This window comes from Oncorhynchus kisutch, linkage group LG17, assembly GCF_002021735.2.
Source record: "Oncorhynchus kisutch isolate 150728-3 linkage group LG17, Okis_V2, whole genome shotgun sequence".
Classification (NCBI taxonomy): domain Eukaryota; kingdom Metazoa; phylum Chordata; class Actinopteri; order Salmoniformes; family Salmonidae; genus Oncorhynchus; species Oncorhynchus kisutch.
The window spans coordinates 85,938,282-85,959,140 of record NC_034190.2 but is presented as its reverse complement, the minus strand read 5'-3'; the positions used below and the strand labels follow the sequence as shown (position 1 = coordinate 85,959,140).

Below are 20,859 nucleotides of genomic sequence, written 5' to 3'. Positions count from 1 at the left end.
GATAACTAGTTCTCAGAGAGAGAGAACAGATAACTAGGTCTCAGAGAGAGAGAACAGATAACTAGGTCTCAGAGAGAGAGAGAACAGATAACTAGGTCTCAGAGAGAGAGAGAGAACAGATAACTAGGTCTCAGAGAGAGAGAGAGAACAGATAACTAGTTCTCAGAGAGAGAGAACAGATAACTAGTTCTCAGAGAGAGAGAACAGATAACTAGGTCTCAGAGAGAGAGAACAGATAACTAGGTCTCAGAGAGAGAGAACAGATAACTAGGCCTCAGAGAGAGAGGCCACATAACAAGGTCTCAGAGAGAGAGAACAGATAACTAGGTCTCAGAGAGAGAACAGATAACTAGGTCTCAGAGAGAGAGGCCACATAACAAGGTCTCAGAGAGAGAGAACAGATAACTAGGTCTCAGATAGAGAGAACAGATAACTAGGTCTCAGAGAGAGAGAACAGATAACTAGGTCTCAGAGAGAGAGGCCACATAACAAGGTCTCAGAGAGAGAGAACAGATAACTAGGTCTCAGAGAGAGAGGCCACATAACAAGGTCTCAGAGAGAGAGGCCACATAACAAGGTCTCAGAGAGAGAGAACAGATAACTAGGTCTCAGAGAGAGAGGCCACATAACAAGGTCTCAGAGAGAGAGGCCACATAACAAGGTCTCAGAGAGAGAGAACAGATAACTAGGTCTCAGAGAGAGAGGCCACATAACAAGGTCTCAGAGAGAGAGGCTACATAACAAGGTCTCAGAGAGAGAGGCCACATAACAAGGTCTCAGAGAGAGAGAACAGATAACTAGGTCTCAGAGAGAGAGGCCACATAACAAGGTCTCAGAGAGAGAGGCCACATAACAAGGTCTCAGAGAGAGAGAACAGATAACTAGGTCTCAGAGAGAGAGGCCACATAACAAGGTCTCAGAGAGAGAGGCCACATAACAAGGTCTCAGAGAGAGAGGCCACATAACAAGGTCTCAGAGAGAGAGGCCACATAACAAGGTCTCATGCAGAGACCAGAACATCAATAAGTATAGAACCTGAGAAAACCAGTAGCAAAATGTTTTGCAATGAAAACGAGTTTCTAATGGACAAATTCAGGTAGGTCCTTCCCCATTTTACACAGGGGGAACCCTGTTTGTTTGCATTTGTTTCCTTATAAATACACCCCCAGGTGAAGTATCTGACATGATGAGGATACCGTTGAACATCCAACGTCTGGGTGAGGTTTCCACCATCTTGTTTTGTGTCCTGTCATGTGCAGGCCTAGTCTTTGTGCTGCAGGGTAAAGTTTCCCCTACAGTACAGATCTAGGATCAGCTATCCCTCTCCCAAACCTAAAAATGAACCATTAGTGGTTCTAAATCCTCCTTCTTGGTGGGGGTGGGGAGATGCTATTCAGATAAAACAGAGCACAACTCAACACTGTAATGCAGTACCACTACCCTCATACAGGTGGCGCCACTCCTACAACAGTCATTGATGCATTTTTTTTTTTAACTAGGCAAGTTATTTAACTGTCCAAATCCTTATAAACATTTACAAATACAACTAAAATACTCTAATGTCGACCTGGGATGGATGGATGGATGGATGGATGGATGGATGGATGTCTGTCTGTCTGTCTGTCTGTCTGTCTGTCTGTCTGTCTGTCTGTCTGTCTGTCTGTCTGTCTGTCTGTCTGTCTGTCTGTCTGTGTCTGTGTCTGTCTGTCTGTCTGTCTGTCTGTCTGTCTGTCTGTCTGTCTGTCTGTCTGTCTGTCTGTCTGTCTGTCTGTCTGTCTGTCTGTCTGTCCGTCCGTCCGTCCGTCCGTCCGTCCGTCCGTCCGTCCGTCCGTCCGTCCGTCCGTCCGTCCGTCCGTCCGTCCGTCCGTCCGTCCGTCCTTGTAGGTGGAGAGGTCCAGGTGGGCCCAGCTCCACCAGAAGGGGAACAAATGCGATTAGCCCCTTCAGTTGAATCTTCAGTTGAATCTTCAGTTTTAGTTTTATGTCCTTTTTATAAAAATAGCAAAAAGTTCAAATGATTGAGTGACAAGTTGGAGCAAAATCTGCATCTCCTCTGTGCTGTGTCAGCACAATCGGTATGACTCTAAAAGCTTGGCACACCTGTATTTGTGGAGTTTCTTCCATTCTTCTCTGCAGATCCTCTCGCGTTCTGTCAGGTTGGATAAGGAGCATCGCTGCACAGGTATTTTCAGATCTCTAGAGATGTTTGATAGGGTTTAAGTCCGGGCTCTGGCTGGGACACTCAAGGACATTCAGAGACTTGTGCTGAAGCTACTCCTGCGTTGTCTTCAAATCAAAATCAAATCAAATGTATTTATATAGCCCTTCGTACATCAGCTGATATCTCAAAGTGCTTTACAGAAACCCAGCCTAAAACCCCAAACAGCAAGCAATGCAGGTGTTGAAGCACGTTGGCTAGGAAAAACTCCCTAGCAAGGCCAAAACTTAGGAAGAAACCTAGAGAGGAACCAGGCTATGAGGGGTGGCCAGTCCTCTTCTGGCTGTGCCGGGTGGAGATTATAACAGAACATGGCCAAGATGTTCAAATGTTCATAAATGACTAGCATAGTCAAATAATAGGTCTGGGACAGGTAGCACGTCCAGTGAACAGGTCAGGATTCCATAGCCGCAGGCAGAACAGTTGAAACTGGAGCAGCAGCACGGCCAGGTGGACTGGGGACAGCAAGGAGTCATCATGCCAGGTAGTCCTGAGGCATGGTCCTAGGGCTCAGGTCCTCCGAGAGAAAGAAAGAAAGAGAGAAAAAGAGAATTAGAGAGAGCACACTTAAATTCACACAGGACACCGGATAAAACAGGAGAAGTACTCCAGATATAACAAACTGACCCTAGCCCCCTGACACATAAACTACTACAGCATAAATACTGGAGGCTGAGACAGGAGGGGTCAGGAGACACTGTGGCCCCATCCGAGGATACCCCCCGGACAGGGCCAAACAGGAAGGATATAACCCCACCCACTTTCACAAAGCACAGCCCCTTGGCTGTGTGCTTGTCCTGTTGGAAGGTGAACCTTCGCCCCCAGTCTGAGGTCCTGAGCGTTCTGGAGCAGGTATTGCTTGGCATTCAGGCCAAAGAGTTTCATCAGACCAGAGAATCTTTTTCTCATCGTCTGAGTCATTTAGGTGCCTTTTGGCAAACTCCAAGCAGGCTGTCATGTACCTTTTACTGAGGAGTGGCTTCCGTCTGGCCACTCTACCATGAAAGCCTGATTGGTGGAGTGCTGCAGAGATGGTTGTCCTTCTATAGGTTCTCCCGTTTCCACAGAGGAACTCTGGAGCTCTGTCAGAGTGACCATCGGATTTTTGATCATCTGCCTGACCAAGGCCCTTTTCCCCTGATTGCTCAGTTTTGCCGGGCACCCAGCTCTAGGAAGAGTCTTGCTGGTTCCAAACTTCTTCGAATTAAGACTGATGAAGGTCACTGTATTCTCGGGGTCCTTCCCCAGATCTGTGCCTCAACACAGCATGAATTGACATGTTGTCCACCCAATCAAAGGATCAGAGAATGAATCTAGTACTGAAAACATAGACTACAGCTAGCTAGCACTACAGTGTATAAAATGTGGTGAGTAGATGACTCAAAGAGAGCGAAAGACAATACTTGAACCGGTTTGAACAAATACATTTCTTCCAAAATGAAAGAGACGCAAGAGAAAAATATAGAGAGATTGTCATTTTTTCCCACTTTTAGTTTCACTTACTTAGCTAGCCAATGCAGCTAGCTAGTTTAGCCTACTGAAACACCCTGCTCAAACAGAGGGATGCTATGTTAGCTAGCTGGCTATGACAGAGGGATGCTATGTTAGCTAGCTGGCTATAACAGAGGGATGCTATGTTAGCTAGTTGGCTATAACAGAGGGATGCTATGTTAGCTAGCTGGCTATAACAGAGGGATGCTATGTTAGCTAGCTGGCTATAACAGAGGGATGATATCTTAGCTATCTGGCTATAACAGAGGGATGCTATGTTAGCTAGCTGGCTATAACAGAGGGATGCTATGTTAGCTAGCTGGCTATAACAGAGGGATGATATCTTAGCTATCTGGCTATAACAGAGGGATGCTATGTTAGCTAGCTGGCTATAACAGAGGGATGATATCTTAGCTAGCTGGCTATAACAGAGGGATGCTATGTTAGCTAGCTGGCTATAACAGAGGGATGATATCTTAGCTAGCTGGCTATAACAGAGGGATGCTATGTTTGCTAGCTGGCTATAACAGAGGGATGCTATGTTAGCTATCTGGCAATGACAGAGGGATGCTATGTTAGCTAGCTGGCTATGACAGAGGGATGCTATGTTAGCTAGCTGGCTATGACTATCCAACACAACACTGGAACTCTTCCAAGTCATGGTAATCTTTTAATATTATTAACGTATTGTTACCGGGGCCCGCTGATGAAACTGCTTACTGTTAACCTTTATTTAACTAGGAAAGTCAATTAAGAAAAAAAAATCGTATTTACAATGACTTCCTACCCCGGCCAAGCCCGGACAACGCTGGGCCAATTGTGCACCACCTTATAGGACGACCGGTTGTGATACAGCCTGGAATCGAATCAGGGTGTCTGTAGTGACGCCTGTAGCACTGAGATGCAGTGCCTTAGACCTCTGCACCACTCGGGAGCCCAAACTGCATGATTGTAGCGGGTTTACTAAGACGTTAGTTCCAGTAGCTATGTTGACTAGGATGTTACTTTAGCTAATATGGTGACAACGATGTAGGCTGTGTGTAGCGGTTTGGCTTCGATTTTTTTCTTCTCCTGGTCACATACAGTGTTGTCATCAGTCACCCAATATGCTGTAATAGAAACAAGGCCATGAGCACAGTTCTCTTACTGACCTGGCATACGATCTCTCTATGTGTCTTAGAGCCACCTTGGGGTTGATGGTGGTGTGTTGTTTGTGGCTGCTATGAAAGTTAACTGTTTATGGGGATAAACATACCTGAATTAGCCCAATAGAAACTGCAGGACAGACAGAATATATACACCCTCTGCCTCATTCACATAGAAGAGAGAAACAAAACAACTAAAACAATTCAATCAAGTAATAAGTAATACACAGGTTTGGCACTGAATGATTGGGCTTTTGAGGCTGTGTGTGTGTGTGTCACTTTCTTTCTCTCCCTCTCTCACCTCTTTGTCCTGTTGCACCACCTGTTGTTTGGACTTGGCGGTGATCCCCTCCAGCTCGTGAAGTGTTTCATTCATGTCCGTGAGTCTCAGGCGGGCTGACTGCTCCTCGGCTATACAGGGAGACTGATGCCAATGCTGTACCCTCTGGAGCACGACTCCAACATCATCATTAAGTTTGCAGACGACACAACGGTGGTAGGCCTGATCACCCTCAACGATGAGACAGCCTATAGGGGGGAGGTCATAGACCTGGCCGGGTGGTGCCAGGACAACTACCTTTCCCTCAACGATGAGACAGACAACAGGGAGGAGGTAAGAGACCTGGCCGGGTGGTGCCAGGACAACCACCTTTCCCTCAACGTGATCAAGACAAAAGTAAATTATCGTGGACTTCAGGAAAAAGGAGGGCCGAGCACGCCCCCGTTCTCATCGACAGGGCTGCAGTGGAGCAGGTTCAAGTTCCTTGGTGTCCACATTACCAACAAACTATCATGGCCCAAACACACCAAGACAGTCGTGAAGAGGGCATGACAATTCCCCCTCGGGAGACACCCTCTATATTCAGATTCACTACATGGAATAACAAATCTAAAGGAGGTTTGATCTGAAGTGTCTTTCCTATAATCTGAGAGAAGAAGAAAGTTCAGGAAACGTTTGTTATGGTTTTGACATGTATCTAACCCCATATTTTTGGCATTAAATAGTCTCCATATATACTTCCATTCATTTTCTCAACTGGTACCCGGGGGTCCTTCGGACCAGTCTTCTGAGGACAAAGCAACTGACATGTACGGCCAAGCCGTTCGGGACGCTACAGACAATTTAGTGAGAAGTCTGATTTTCGAGATGTCTCCTGGTCTGATAAACACCGCTCTAGCTCTGTCACCTTGCACCCTAGATGAGGAGGTGCGACAGAGGCAGATGTGGTGGATTGAGACTCATCCAAACACCGCTCTAGCTCTGTCACCTTTCACCTCAGATGAGGAAGTGCTACAGAGGCAGATGTGCTGGATTGAGACTCATCCAATGCAAACAAACAGACATCTGTAGCTTAAACTGACATATTTTTCTGGGGGATTTTTTATTATTATGTCAATTAGATTTCCACAGGGGGCGAGGAAATTGACTCTAGGAGGTTACACTGGAGGGAGATAACACATAAACCATCACCATTCTAATCAAACACACCTAACGCTGGAGGGAGATAACACATAAACCATCACCATTCTAATCAAACACACCTAACGCTGGAGGGAGATAACACACAAACCATCACCATTCCATTAAGCTGAAAGGGTTCAGGAATAGCGGAGGCAGTGTTTCTGTCTCTGTGTTGACTTGGTTGTATTTCAGTGGTTCTGTCTTTGTGTTGACTTGGCTGTATCTCAGTGGTTCTGTCTTTGTGTTGACTTGGCTGTATCTCAGTGGTTCTAAATCACTAGTTGTTTAGTGAACTGTTGAAATCATGAACTTGCTTGACCGTGCTGCAGGTGATATAACGCTTTGTTTACATGCAGTAATTGCTTTGTGGACTTCACCGGACGGATGTTGCTCTCTGGTTTTGTGATGAAACAAACACATGTGTAGTTGATTTTACCCATGCACCGCTACTGCTCTCTGGATTCCTGTCAATCCCCCCCCAAAAAAACTGTTTCATTAAATTTTCCTTTCTGGAGTCTCATGCCTGCCTGTCAATCCAAACGAAGAGCACTTCCAGTTTGAAATCCAGAACATTCCTAGGGAGCAACATAAGCTTTTGTTAAGACCGGTACAGACAAAGACATGGGGATTTTTCTGCAGTGGTTGAAAATGTTGAGCAAAAAACATAAACTTATTTAAAGTTAGAATACTTATATTTTGGTAACTCCTCTTCAGGAATCTTCTTTCCTATTTGAATGAAATGGTCTCTCCCCATGTTGGGGAGCCTGGAAACTCTCCCCATGTTGGGGAGCCTGGAAACTCTCCCCATGTTGGGGAGCCTGGAAACTCTCCCCATGTTGGGGAGCCTGGAAACTTTCCCCATGTTGGGGAGCCTGGAAACTCTCCCCATGTTGGGGAGCCTGGAAACTCTCCCCATGTTGGGGAGCCTGGAAACTTTCCCCATGTTGGGGAGCCTGGAAACTCTCCCCATGTTGGGGAGCCTGGAAACTCTCCCCATGTTGGGGAGCCTGGAAACTTTCCCCATGTTGGGGAGCCTGGAAACTCTCCCCATGTTGGGGAGCCTGGAAACTCTCCCCATGTTGGGGAGCCTGGAAACTCTCCCCATGTTGGGGAGCCTGGAAACTCTCCCCATGTTTGGGAGCCTGGAAACTCTCCCCATGTTTGGGAGCCTGGAAACTCTCCCCATGTTGGGGAGCCTGGAAACTTTCCCCATGTTTGGGAGCCTGGAAACTCTCCCCATGTTGGGGAGCCTGGAAACTCTCCCCATGTTGGGGAGCCTGGAAACTCTCCCCATGTTGGGGAGCCTGGAAACTCTCCCCATGTTGGATGACTTCTTTTGGGGAAGTCCAAAAAAGGGCATCTGCAAAATGAAGTCGATCTGAAATAGATTGTTTAAATATGATATCTATCATTCTAAATAATACATATGGTAATAAATGAAACCTTTGGGCCAACTGGGACGTTTGGTTCCATCTGATAGTCCAGGTGTCAAATGGTAGCAAGCCTTGCTGGAACTGACAGTGTTTGAATTCTTCAAAGCATCCTTCTATTAAAATGCCATAAAGATTACTGAGCTAAAAACATCTACAAAAATGACATGAGAATGATAGTATGTTTGACTATGAACCCCACGCTGCTAATGCTTTTGAGATGTAAAACATATTTTATTTTGTTGTTCAAAGCAAAACTACAAATATCACTACGTTGTATGTTCCATATTTCTGACATACCTGAGACGGCCAAAAGGCCTCTTGAACGGCCATGGCCAGACCCCGCACTCTAGTTGGAGGGCTGACAAGAGTCTCGTCAGGCAGAGTGAGTCGGCTGTCTGCGGTCGTTGTGGTGAAGCTGGCCATAGTCCAAAACGGACCAAAGTTTGCTGCTCTGTCTCGCACTCACAAAAGGTGCACCAAACTTCAAGTACCCTTTCTGCCTCAGAGATGAAACAATATTATAAACAACACTTTAGAATGGTATAAAAAATGTTCTTGTTTTTAAATCACTTTGATGTTGATTGATTAATTGATATAGCAATTTTCAGGATGCTCAATACGCTTACATAGTAAGGGAGAGAGTAATCTCATGGACTACAGGATATTGCCTGTAATCCATGGCTTCTGGTTGGGATATGTACGTACCTTCTGGTTGGGATACGACGTACGTCGTCAATGCACTTATTGATGAAGCCAATGACTGAGGTGGTATGCTCCTCAATGCCATCGGAGGAATCCCGGATCATATTACAGTCTGTGCTAGCGAAACAGTCCTGTAATTTAGCATCGGCTTCTTAGGACCACTTCTGTATTGAGCGAGTCACTGGTTCTTCTTGTTTTACTTTTTGCTTGTAAGCAGAAATCAGGAGGATAGAATTATGGTCAGATTTACCAAATGGAGGGAGAGGGAGAGCTTTGTACACATTTCTGTGTGTGAAGTAAAGGTGACCTTTTTTTCACATCTAGTTGCACAGGTGACATGCTGGTAGAAATGAGATATAACAGATTTAAAATCAAGACCACTAGAGTCGCTTCTGGATAAACATTTTCTTGTTTGCTTATGTCCTTATTCGACTCAGTTGAGTGCCGTCTTAGTGACAGCATCGATTTGTGGTGGTAAATAGACAGCTAGGAAATATATGGATGAAAACTCTCTTGGTCAATCGTGTGGTCTACAGCTTATCATGAGGTATTCTACCTCAGGCGAGCAGAACCTCGACACTTCCTTAATATTAGAGATGGTGCACCAGCTGTTGTTAACAAACCGCCACCCCTGATCTAACCGGACTCTCCTATTCTGTCCCGCCGATAGAAAAACAAGCTAGATGTATTAACCTTGTTCAACCATGACTCTGAGAAGTGTATTACAGTTCTCAATGCTCCAGTGATACACCCATAGAAAATAAAACGTGCTATCTAGAACCTTAAATGGTTCTTTGGGTGTCCCCATAGGAGAACCCTTTCAAGAACCCCTTTTTCTGTTCCAGGTAGAACCCTTTTGGGTTCCATGTAGAACCCTTTCCACAGGGCTTTCTACCTGGAACCAAAAAGGATTCTACCTGGATCCTAAAAGGGGTTCTTGAAAGGGTTCTCCTATGGGGACACCCAAAGAGTATAGGATATTCTCGAATGGAGCTCGTCCAGTTTATTCTCCAGTGATTGTACATTCACCAATAGAACAGAGGGTAGAGGCGAGTTATTCATTCGCCGCCGTAGTCTCATCAGGATCCCCGCGCCGACCTTTATAGTGCCCTTTATTCTTTCTACGGGTGTCAAGGATTTGGGCCTGGTCCAGGATAATCAATATGTCTTTCGCCTCCCGACTCAAGTCCTCGTCCAAATCGAGGTTAGTGATAGCTGGCCAAATACCTTGTCTGTCTTTGAAAAATCTTGTCTGCTGTTGAATACCTTGTTTGTGGTTGAATACCTTGTTTGTCGTTGAATACCTTGTCTGTCTTGTCTGTCGTTGAATACCTTGTCTGTCTTGTCTGTCGTTGAATACCTTGTCTGTCTTGTCTGTCGTTGAATACCTTGTCTGTCTTGTCTGTCGTTGAATACCTTGTCTGTCTTGTCTGTCGTTGAATACCTTGTCTGTCTTGGAAACAACTTCCGGCAGCATCTGGTCTCCCATCCAGGACCAACCCTGCTTATCTTCAGAAACAAGCCAGCAGTGGGATGCAGGGCGGTATGCTGCTGGTGATGGAGGGTGGTATGCTGCTGGTGATGCAGGGTGGTATGCTGCTGGTGATGGAGGGTGGTATGCTGCTGGTGATGCAGGGTGGTATGCTGCTGGTGATGCAGGGTGGTATGCTGCTGTTGATGCAGGGTGGTATGCTGCTGGCGATGCAGGGTGGTATGCTGCTGGCGATGGAGGGTGGTATGCTGCTGGTGATGCAGGGTGGTATGCTGCTGGTGATGCAGGGCGGTATGCTGCTGGTGATGCAGGGTGGTATGCTGCTGGCGATGCAGGGGGGTATGCTGCTGGTGATGCAGGGTGGTATGCTGCTGGTGATGCAGGGTGGTATGCTGCTGGTGATGTAGGGTGGTATGCTGCTGGCGATGCAGGGTGGTATGCTGCTGGTGATGCAGGGTGGTATGCTGCTGGTGCTGGAGGGTGGTATGCTGCTGGTGATGCAGAGTGGTATGCTGCTGGTGATGCAGGGTGGTATGCTGCTGGTGATGCAGGGTGGTATGCTGCTGGTGATGCAGGGTGGTATGCTGCTGGTGATGCAGAGTGGTATGCTGCTGGTGATGCAGGGTGGTATGCTGCTGGTGATGCAGGGTGGTATGCTGCTGGTGATGCAGGGTGGTATGCTGCTGGTGATGCAGGGTGGTATGCTGCTGGCGATGCAGGGTGGTATGCTGCTGGTGATGCAGGGTGGTATGCTGCTGGTGATGCAGGGTGGTATGTTGCTGGCCAAATACCTTGTCTGCTGTTGAATACCTTGTCTGCTGTTGAATACCTTGTTTGTCATTGAATACCTTGTTTGTCATTGAATACCTTGTCTGTCTTGTCAACAACGTCCGGCTGATATACTGCACGGGCAGTGAGATGTCAGGACTCTGTAACACTGGCTTCTGGTACATGCACTGTTTCAGATGCTCAAAGGCTGCTTCGCACTCTGGGACCAATTTCACCTTCTGTGGGCTTGACTTCCTGGTCAGCCTAGTGAGACCAGCAGCTCGGTCTGAGAAGTTGGGAATGAATCGCTGGTACCACCCCACCAAGCTCAAATCAAATAGCTAAATGACCATGATATGACCATCCTAAAACAATTCTAATTCTAACGACCCCCCCGCCACGGCTTATACTTGTGTTAAGGGTTAAAACACATACCATTTAAAAATGTCTGCCTGCCTGTCTGACTATGGCTGGTCAGTCCGTCTCCTGCCCCTTGCTCTGTCTGGAGTGAAGGAGACGTCATTACTACCACCACATCCATTTCTCCTATTCTAAAACGGAACAGCTGGTACTAGTGGCAGGTAGCCTGTCATGACAGATAGTCTCCACTAGCTGGCAGGATTGCATAAAAAACGTAACACCTGAGCGGCACTGATGCGTTTTGGGGAATTAGACAACGTGTTAAAAAACGAGTATAAAACATACATGTAGCTGAATGAGATGTATCTTATTTAATGAGATATTTAGTAGCCTATCTAAACTAGAAAAGGGGTAATAGCAGTCAAAACTGCCCGCATTGTGACACACAGATATATATATATAGTCAAGATAAGAAGAAGCTGGTCAAAAAAAAAGTTCTGGTCAAAGTTTTTGGGGAAACATAGGTTAGGCATAATCAAATGCCAAGTGTGTCAAATATTCAACAGCTGACTAGATAGACGCATCCCTAGTTAGCTCTAATGATTTGAACAAATTGACCCGAGTTTCTTACTGTGGGAAAGGAAGCGGAGGTGGTCTATCTTGATGACGCTAGACCCCATCCCGGTCTCGCACTCAAACTGCTGCCCGGTTCATCCGCTAACGCGCATCTGTCAGCGCAGTCACTGCTCGCTTTTAAGACCAACACATGAGACGAGTCTATTACCGACAGAATGTGGCGGGATGTCAAGTTTTTCCGATAGTTTACAAACTCATGTTTTCTGCATTGTTTCACCCGTGGTCTAAGACTGGCATCAAGTTCAGGTAAGCATACTAATAGGTTCAAATTAGCGGTTTTTGTTTGGGATAGTTTCTTACTGTGTGGGCGTTGATTTATTTGGAAGATTCATTTGTTTTTCATAGCAGTTTACCAGTTGGCCTTAATTCATAACGATATGAATTAATGATATAAAAAATGATAGCCCTAGAATACTTCATTTGCGCATTTCCATGAACTATGACATCTGTTAATAACTGGTTAGTAAAAGTTCAGTTTAGCAAGTTCAGTTTAAAAGTTCAGTTTAACAAGTTCAGTTTAACAAAAGTAAAGTAACATTTTAGTAGCCAATTTTTTTTAAACCTTTATTTTACTAGGCAAGTCAGTTAAGAACAAATTCTTATTTTCAATGACGGCCTAGGAACAGTGGGTTAACTGCCTGTTCAAGGGCAGAACGACAGATTTTGTGCCTTGTCAGCTCGGCGATTTGAACTTGCAACCTTTCGGTTACTAGTCCAATGCTCTAACCACTAGGCTACCCTGCCGCAAGAAAGACTTGTAAGGCAATGCATAATATGACTAATAAACTAAAGTTAGTCTGAATGTTGATTTGGTGTCAACGAACCAATGTTGTCCGTTAATCATAAAGATTACGCATGAAACGTCAAGACGTGGAGAAGACAACACAAGTCAAAAATAGACTGAGTGAATATTTAAAAAAAATAATAATAAGGGAAGACATTGCATATGAAAAATGGAAAATGTGAAATCATTGTACCCTGAATATGTCCATTCACCTAGTTTTAAATGTTCCCTACTGTACTCTGAGTCCACTCAGTTAACCATCCATACAAGGGTGTTTTGTTCATGGAACAAGTCCTTTAAACTTCTGTGTAAATGAACATCTCTGAGATTAATTTCACATCTGAAATTGTTTCTCTATCTGTTTTAATTCATTTGATAATATTTAGTTTAGGCAGGGATTTAATCCGATCGCGTTTTGTCGGCTAAGCACCTTTTAAAAGCAATGTTTTTGCATTTGCAGAGACCATTTTTACGTTTAAACGTGGTCTAGAGCAATATCTAACTTGGATCTACCACTGATGAGATTGAATCCCAGCCTTTAACCTCCTGTGTTATGTTCAGGGTTGGTAACAGGTGTCTGGAGAGGAGCCTGGCTGTCTGGACAACATGGAGCTGCTGCAGCAGGGGAGGACAGGAGAGACAGTCATCAGTCAGGACAGGGTCAAGGGACAGGAGGTGGCCAAGTGCCCCCTGGACCTCCCAGAGTACCAGACCACACAGCCACAGCCACAGCCACAGCCACTACCCAATGTTCTTACCCAACAGCCACTGTCTAATGGGACAGCCGGGGAACACAAAGGTGAGGTTATAGTGGATACAGGTGGGGCTATATTGGATACAGGTTGGGTTATAGTGGCTACAGGTGAGGTTATAGTGCATACAGGTGAGGTTATAGTGATTACAGGTGAGGTTATAGTGATTACAGGTTGGGTTATAGTGCATACAGGTGAGGTTATAGTGATTACAGGTGAGGTTATAGTGATTACAGGTTGGGTTATAGTGGCGAAAGGTGAGGTTATATTGGTTACAGGTTAGGTTATAGTAGACAAATATGTATACCTGTACTGGTTCAGCAGAGCTCCCAGGGCCCTCTGTAAGTGTTATTGTGTTGATCCTGGTTCAGCAGAGCTCCCAGGGCCCTCTGTAAGTGTAATTGTGTTGATCCTGGTTCAGCAGAGCTCCCAGGGCCCTCTGTAAGTGTTATTGTGTTGATCCTGGTTCAGCAGAGCTCCCAGGGCCCTCTGTAAGTGTTATTGTGTTGATCCTGGTTCAGCAGAGCTCCCAGGGCCCTCTGTAAGTGTCATTATGTTGATCCTGGTTCAGCAGAGCTCCCAGGGCCCTCTGTAAGTGTTATTGTGTTGATCCTGGTTCAGCAGAGCTCCCAGGGCCCTCTGTACGTGGTATTGTGTCGATCCTGGTTCAGCAGAGCTCCCAGGGCCCTCTGTAAGTGGTATTGTGTCGATCCTGGTTCAGCAGAGCTCCCAGGGCGCTCTGTAAGTGTTATTGTGTTGATCCTGGTTCAGCAGAGCTCCCAGGGCCCTCTGTAAGTGTTATTGTGTCGATACTGGTTCAGCAGAGCTCCCAGGGCCCTCTGTAAGTGTCATTGTGTTGATCCTGGTTCAGCAGAGCTCCCAGGGCCCTCTGTAAGTGTTATTGTGTTGATCCTGGTTCAGCAGAGCTCCCAGGGCCCTCTGTAAGTGTCATTGTGTTGATCCTGGTTCAGCAGAGCTCCCAGGGCCCTCTGTAAGTGTTATTGTGTTGATCCTGGTTCAGCAGAGCTCCCAGGGCCCTCTGTAAGTGTCATTGTGTTGATCCTGGTTCAGCAGAGCTCCCAGGGCCCTCTGTAAGTGTTACTGTGTTGATCCTGGTTCAGCAGAGCTCCCAGGGCCCTCTGTAAGTGTTATTGTGTCGATCCTGGTTCAGCAGAGCTCCCAGGGCCCAATGTAAGTGTCATTGTGTTGATCCTGGTTCAGCAGAGCTCCCAGGGCCCTCTGTAAGGTCTGCCAGAGCTGATGGTGAAGATAGTGATGATTCTATGACAGATCTCAACACAACTGACGACGCGTCACATCTCCTACCAAACAGTATACCATCAAACCCATACCATCTCCCGAGAGGTAATGCTACTGATAATGGTGGAAACACTTCAAAACATTACTTCAACAGCTTCTGCTTTTATTAACTTTATGATAAATGTTCAGCGCTGTATAAAGTAAACATTGATTGATTGATTGATTGATTGATTGATTGATTGATTGATTGATTGATTGATTGATTGACTGCTCACTCACACAGTAGAGCTTCCCAGCGGGGTCCCTGTGTCGTCCAGTCCGAAAACTTCCCCCAAGACCCTGATCAACGGAGCCTCCCCCTCCCCCGTCTGTACCCCTCCATCTGCCTCTCTTAACCAGAGAGGATGGAGCCCACCTCAGTCCCCTCAGTCCCCAGCCTGTGACAGACACCATGGGCACCCTATTAAAAAACAACACCTGCCGTCCACCACAAGGAGCCAGAACTCATTGAAAGCTGACGCCACTCAGATAAAGGAAATAGCTGGAGATGGTGAGAATAAAAACAAATTATTCTATGTTTCATAGACAGTCAATATATATAGTGGGGTTATAGTGGACACAGGTGAGGTTATAGTGGATACAGGTGGGGTTATAGTGGATACAGGTGGGGTTATAGTGGATACAGGTGGGGTTATAGTGGATACAGGTGGGGTTATAGTGCATACAGGTGAGGTTATAGTGGATACAGGTGGGGCTATAGTGGTTACAGGTGGGGTTATAGTGGATACATGTGGGGTTATAGTGGATACAGGTGGGGTTATAGTGGATACAGGTGGGGTTATAGTGGATACAGGTGGGGTTATAGTGGATACAGGTGAGGTTATAGTGGATACAGGTGGGGTTATAGTGGGTACAGGTGGGGTTATAGTGGGTACAGGTGGGGTTATAGTGGAAACAGGTGGGGTTATAGTGGATACAGGTGAGGTTATAGTGGATACAGGTGAGGTTATAGCGGATACAGGTGAGGTTATAGCGGATACAGGTGAGGTTATAGTGGATACAGGTGGGGCTATAGTGGATACAGGTGAGGTTATAGTGGATACAGGTGGGGCTATAGTGGATACAGGTGGGGTTATAGTGGATACAGGTGGGGTTATAGTGGATACAGGTAGGGTTATAGTGGATACAGGTGAGGTTATAGTGGATACAGGTGGGGTTATAGTGGGTACAGGTGGGGTTATAGTGGATACAGGTGGGGCTATAGTGGATACAGGTGGGGCTATAGTGGATACAGGTGGGGCTATAGTGGACACAGGTGAGGTTATAGTGGATACAGGTGGGGCTATAGTGGATACAGGTGGGGCTATAGTGGACACAGGTGGGGCTATAGTGGATACAGGTGGGGCTATAGTGGATACAGGTGGGGCTATAGTGGACACAGGTGAGGTTATAGTGGATACAGGTGGGGCTATAGTGGATACAGGTGGGGCTATAGTGGATACAGGTGGGGCTATAGTGGATACAGGTGAGGTTATAGCGGATACAGGTGAGGTTATAGTGGATACAGGTGAGGTTATAGTGGATACAGGTGGGGCTATAGTGGATACAGGTGGGGCTATAGCGGATACAGGTGAGGCTATAGTGGATACAGGTGAGGTTATAGTGGATACAGGTGGGGTTATAGTGGATACAGGTGAGGTTATAGTGGATACAGGTGAGGTTATAGCGGATACAGGTGAGGTTATAGCGGATACAGGTGAGGTTATAGCGGATACAGGTGAGGTTATAGCGGATACAGGTGAGGTTATAGTGGATACAGGTGAGGTTATAGTGGATACAGGTGAGGTTATAGCGGATACAGGTGGGGCTATAGCGGATACAGGTGAGGCTATAGTGGATACAGGTGGGGCTATAGCGGATACAGGTGAGGCTATTGTGGATACAGGTGAGGTATGTTGTAACTTCGTTACACATATGATTATACAAAAGCAGACAGAAAAGATGGGTAAGGACTGTGTAAAAAATGAACAGTAGAATAAGGTCTTCAAATATTGTTGACTTGAGTTCTAAGAATATTTTTGTTCAGGTGTTCGGGGCCCTTCTACACTGCTCGGGTAACGATAACTATGCCAGAAAAGGAGACACCTCATTGGTCTTAGCTGACAGAATCATTGATTTGAACCAATGAAATAGGTTCCTGTCTGGGGCAGTGTGAACAGATCACCAGAGCACACGTTGAGACATGTCGTCGTCGTCGTCCCCCCCGTCACTACGATCTAGTCTTTATCTTAAAGCCACCTTGAAGCCACATTCCCCTCTGACAGCTTTATCAGTTCTGCTGTCTGGCCCCTCACCATCAGGCAGTCACCGATAAACAGTTGGGATACGTTGACCTGTTTTTTTTGTGGCGTTACACAAGTCACCAAACGGCTAAAAAGAAAACAATGTGTTTTTTGTTATTCAATGATAAAAAAACAAGGCTTTGTTATTATTCAACTGGCTAAATACATGAAATGTAATTGATTGACACATTCATTGATTGATATGCCACTAATGACTTGTGTGTTTGTCTAAATGTAATATGTTCATCTGTCACTCCTCACCCTTCATGGCCTTAAATATACCATATTTAATATATAACATCAGGTGTTAACCCTGGGTGGGTCCTGGCCTTAAATATACCATATTTAATATATAACATTATCAGGTGTTAACCCTGGGTGGGTCCTGGCCTTAAATATACCTTATTTAATATATAACATCAGGTGTTAACCCTGGGTCCTGGCCTCTGTGTGGTCTTTTCTTGTATTTAACCAGGAAAAGACCGTTGAGGTTAGTAACCTCTTTTAGGATGGGGACCTGTCATGAGGTCAGCAGGAAGTAGTGAGCATGTACACAAAACACAAGAACACAATATGTTCTCTATATTCTAATTAAATATATGTTATCCCCCCCCCCCCAGACTGCTGTGTACACTGTGTCCTGGCCTGTCTGTTCTGTGAGGTGCTGTCCCTGTGCTCGGTGCTGGCCCAGTGTCTGGCGTGCGGAGAGGGCTGTGAGGTGCTGTGTTGCTGTGGGGAGGGGGCTGCCGGCGGTTTGGCCTGTGGGGAGGACGCCTGCTCTGCCCTGTTGGATTGTGGGATACTAGAGGACTGCTGCGAGTCTTCAGACTGTCTGGAGATCTGTCTGGAGGGTTGTTCTATCTGCTTCCCTGTGTAGAAGAAGAAGAAGAATGGAGGAAGAAGAAGAAGAAGAAGAATGGAGGAAGAGGAAGAAGAAGAATGGAGGAAGAGGAAGAAGAAGAATGGAGGAAGAGGAAGAAGAAGAATGGAGGAAGAAGAAGATTGAAACATTTGACAGAAAGACAGGTGGAGTGGCTCTGTGTTCGGGCCTCCTAAACGGACTGAGCTGTAATAGACGGGACAAATGACCACCATGTTGAACGCTTTTCATTACCCCCCCCCCCCCCCCCCCCCTCCGTCAGATGTCTCTGTTCTACACCAACATTCATTAAACTTTGGCTTTTGGGTTTATTTAATATCAGTGTTTATTTTGCAAAGCCATTAAGCCACAGCACAGGTTGAGGATGAGATGTTGTACTGAGCAGTCTGACCAGTCAGGTTGAGGATGAGATGTTGTACTGAGCAGTCTGACTTGTCAGGTTGAGGATGAGATGTTGTACTGAGCAGTCTGACTTGTCAGGTTGAGGATGAGATGTTGTACTGAGCAGTCTGACTTGTCAGGTTGAGGATGAGATGTTGTACTGAGCAGTCTAACCAGTCAGGTTGAGGATGAGATGTTGTACTGAGCAGTCTGACCAGTCAGGTTGAGGATGAGATGTTGTACTGAGCAGTCTGACCAGTCAGGTTGAGGATGAGATGTTGTACTGAGCAGTCTGACCAGTCAGGTTGAGGATGAGATGTTGTACTGAGCAGTCTGACCAGTCAGGTTGAGGATGAGATGTTGTACTGAGCAGTCTGACCAGTCAGGTTGAGGATGAGATGTTGTACTGAGCAGTCTGACCAGTCAGGTTGAGGATGAGATGTTGTACTGAGCAGTCTGACTTGTCAGGTTGAGGATGAGATGTTGTACTGAGCAGTCTGACTTGTCAGGTTGAGGATGAGATGTTGTACTGAGCAGTCTAACCAGTCAGGTTGAGGATGAGATGTTGTACTGAGCAGTCTGACCAGTCAGGTTGAGGATGAGATGTTGTACTGAGCAGTCTGACCAGTCAGGTTGAGGATGAGATGTTGTACTGAGCAGTCTGACCAGTCAGGTTGAGGATGAGATGTTGTACTGAGCAGTCTGACCAGTCAGGTTGAGGATGAGATGTTGTACTGAGCAGTCTGACCAGTCAGGTTGAGGATGAGATGTTGTACTGAGCAGTCTGAGGTTGAGGATGAGATGTTGTACTGAGCAGTATGACCAAAAATGGAAAAATCAATCGTAAAATTGAATTAATTCTCAAAAATAGATTTTTTTTTTAAATATCAAGCTAGGACTAAGGGAAGAATACTATAAAAGCTGAAGAAGGCGTGACAAGTCGACGTCGAGGAAGTAATGGGATGACTGTAGATCATGACAGTTAACAGATGGAGCAGCATCGTTAGAGCCAGTTGGCTTACAGCAGGAAAAGAATCCTGCAGCAACAGGAAATGGGAATTATTGTTCTGGATTATAATTAATGGACATATTTTTTGTAGGGGTTGATACAGTATTCATAAGGGAAAATCTAGTCTGTAATTTCATAGTGGAAATTATTTATTAAATTACCATATTTAGAAGCTTTTTTTTTATTATCTCAAATACGGCGTCTGTATTTTTTTAATCTTTTTTTACAATATGAGATTTAACATTGGTTTATAAGATATGCTGTTACAATATGAGATTTAACATTGGTTTATAAGATATGCTGTTACAATATGAGATTTAACATTGGTTTATAAGATATGCTATTACAATATGAGATTTAACATTGGTTTATAAGATATGCTGTTACAATATGAGATTTAACATTGGTTTATAAGATATGCTGTTACAATATGAGATTTAACATTGGTTTATAAGATATGCTGTTACAATATGAGATTTAACATTGGTTTATAAGACCACTTGCCCCTGTCTGGACGAGTACACACTATACATCATCTATGTGAAAATTAAGCTGTTTCATTTTGTATTGATGAGATCTTTCAACAATCAATATGCAATTCTGAAAACATATCTACATAGACAACATGTTGTAAGACAAGATGATTAGAAAAGTAGGTGAAACATGGAGTTTTAAGCCTCTACTAAACCTTCTCCTCTCCTTGTCCTAAAACAGTCACTTCTGAAATATCACTGGTTTCCTGTCATTAACTGGCAGGAAATCTGTTTCGTATCTGGATGTTAAGTATACAGTATCTAGTCTGGATGCTAAGTATACAGTATCTAGTCTGGATGCTAAGTATACAGTATCTAGTCTGGATGCTAAGTATACAGTATCTAGTCTGGATGCTAAGTATACAGTATCTAGTCTGGATGTTAAGTATACAGTATCTAGTCTGGATGCTAAGTATACAGTATCTAGTCTGGATGCTAAGTATACAGTATCTAGTCTGGATGCTAAGTATACAGTATCTAGTCTGGATGTTAAGTATACAGTATCTAGTCTGGATGCTAAGTATACAGTATCTAGTCTGGATGTTAAGTATACAGTATCTAGTCTGGATGCTAAGTATACAGTATCTAGTCTGGATGCTAAGTATACAGTATCTAGTCTGGATGCTAAGTATACAGTATCTAGTCTGGATGTTAAGTATACAGTATCTAGTCTGGATGCTAAGTATACAGTATCTAGTCTGGATGCTAAGTATACAGTATCTAGTCTGGATGCTAAGTATACAGTATCTAGTCTGGATGTTAAGTATACAGTATCTAGTCTGGATGCTAAGTATACAGTATCTAGTCTGGATGTTAAGTATACAGTATCTAGTCTGGATGTTAAGTATACAATATTATTACTGCTATTACAGTGAAATAATGCCATGTGATTGTTTGAGGAGAGTGCACAGTTATGAACTTGAAAATGTGTCAATAAACCAATTAGGCACTTTTGGGCAGTCTTGATACAACATTTTGAACAGATGTACAATGGTTCTTTGGATCAGTCTACAACTTTGCACAAACACTGCTGCCATCTAGTGGCCAACATTTATATTGCATCTGGGCTGGAATAATACATTATGGCCTTTCTCTTGCATTTCAAAGATGATGGAACAACAACAACAAAAAGCAGATGTTATTTTCCTTCTACTATCTTTTACAAGATGTAACGTGTAATATTCTCCTATATTACTTTCACATTTCCACAA

The 20,859-nt window shown here is 44.9% G+C and overlaps 1 protein-coding gene across 5 annotated transcripts; it reads left to right on the top strand.

The window, feature by feature from the left end:
* The first annotated feature begins 11,680 nt into the window (after positions 1-11,680).
* Positions 11,681-20,602, top strand: zgc:113363 (MDFI domain-containing protein). Of its 5 annotated transcripts, none has more exons than XR_004203759.1 (6): positions 11,698-11,953; positions 13,053-13,290; positions 14,465-14,608; positions 14,787-15,053; positions 17,466-18,123; positions 18,896-20,602. XR_004203759.1 is itself a non-coding variant. In XM_031794874.1 (5 exons), exons 2-5 carry the CDS (start codon positions 13,098-13,100, stop codon positions 17,720-17,722), a joined length of 858 nt encoding a protein of 285 aa, XP_031650734.1. In that variant the 5' UTR covers positions 11,681-11,953; positions 13,053-13,097; the 3' UTR covers positions 17,723-20,602. The 5 variants fall into 5 exon arrangements, 3 of the variants coding, with proteins under 3 accessions (XP_031650734.1, XP_031650733.1, XP_031650732.1); XR_004203758.1 differs by having other exon boundaries at positions 18,165-20,602; XM_031794874.1 differs by having other exon boundaries at positions 11,681-11,953; positions 14,790-15,053; positions 17,466-20,602.
* The last annotated feature ends 257 nt before the right edge of the window (positions 20,603-20,859 follow it).

What these genes read in the sequence shown, in the direction of transcription:
- zgc:113363 (XM_031794872.1), top strand. Translation starts at nt 13,098, where the DNA reads ATGGAGCTGCTGCAGCAGGGGAGGACAGGAGAGACAGTCATCAGTCAG. An exon ending in GACAGCCGGGGAACACAAAG is followed by an intron (nt 13,291 to 14,464) that starts GTGAGGTTATAG and finishes ATCCTGGTTCAG; the next exon opens with CAGAGCTCCCAGGGCCCTCT. An exon ending in CCCATACCATCTCCCGAGAG is followed by an intron (nt 14,609 to 14,786) that starts GTAATGCTACTG and finishes TCACTCACACAG; the next exon opens with TAGAGCTTCCCAGCGGGGTC.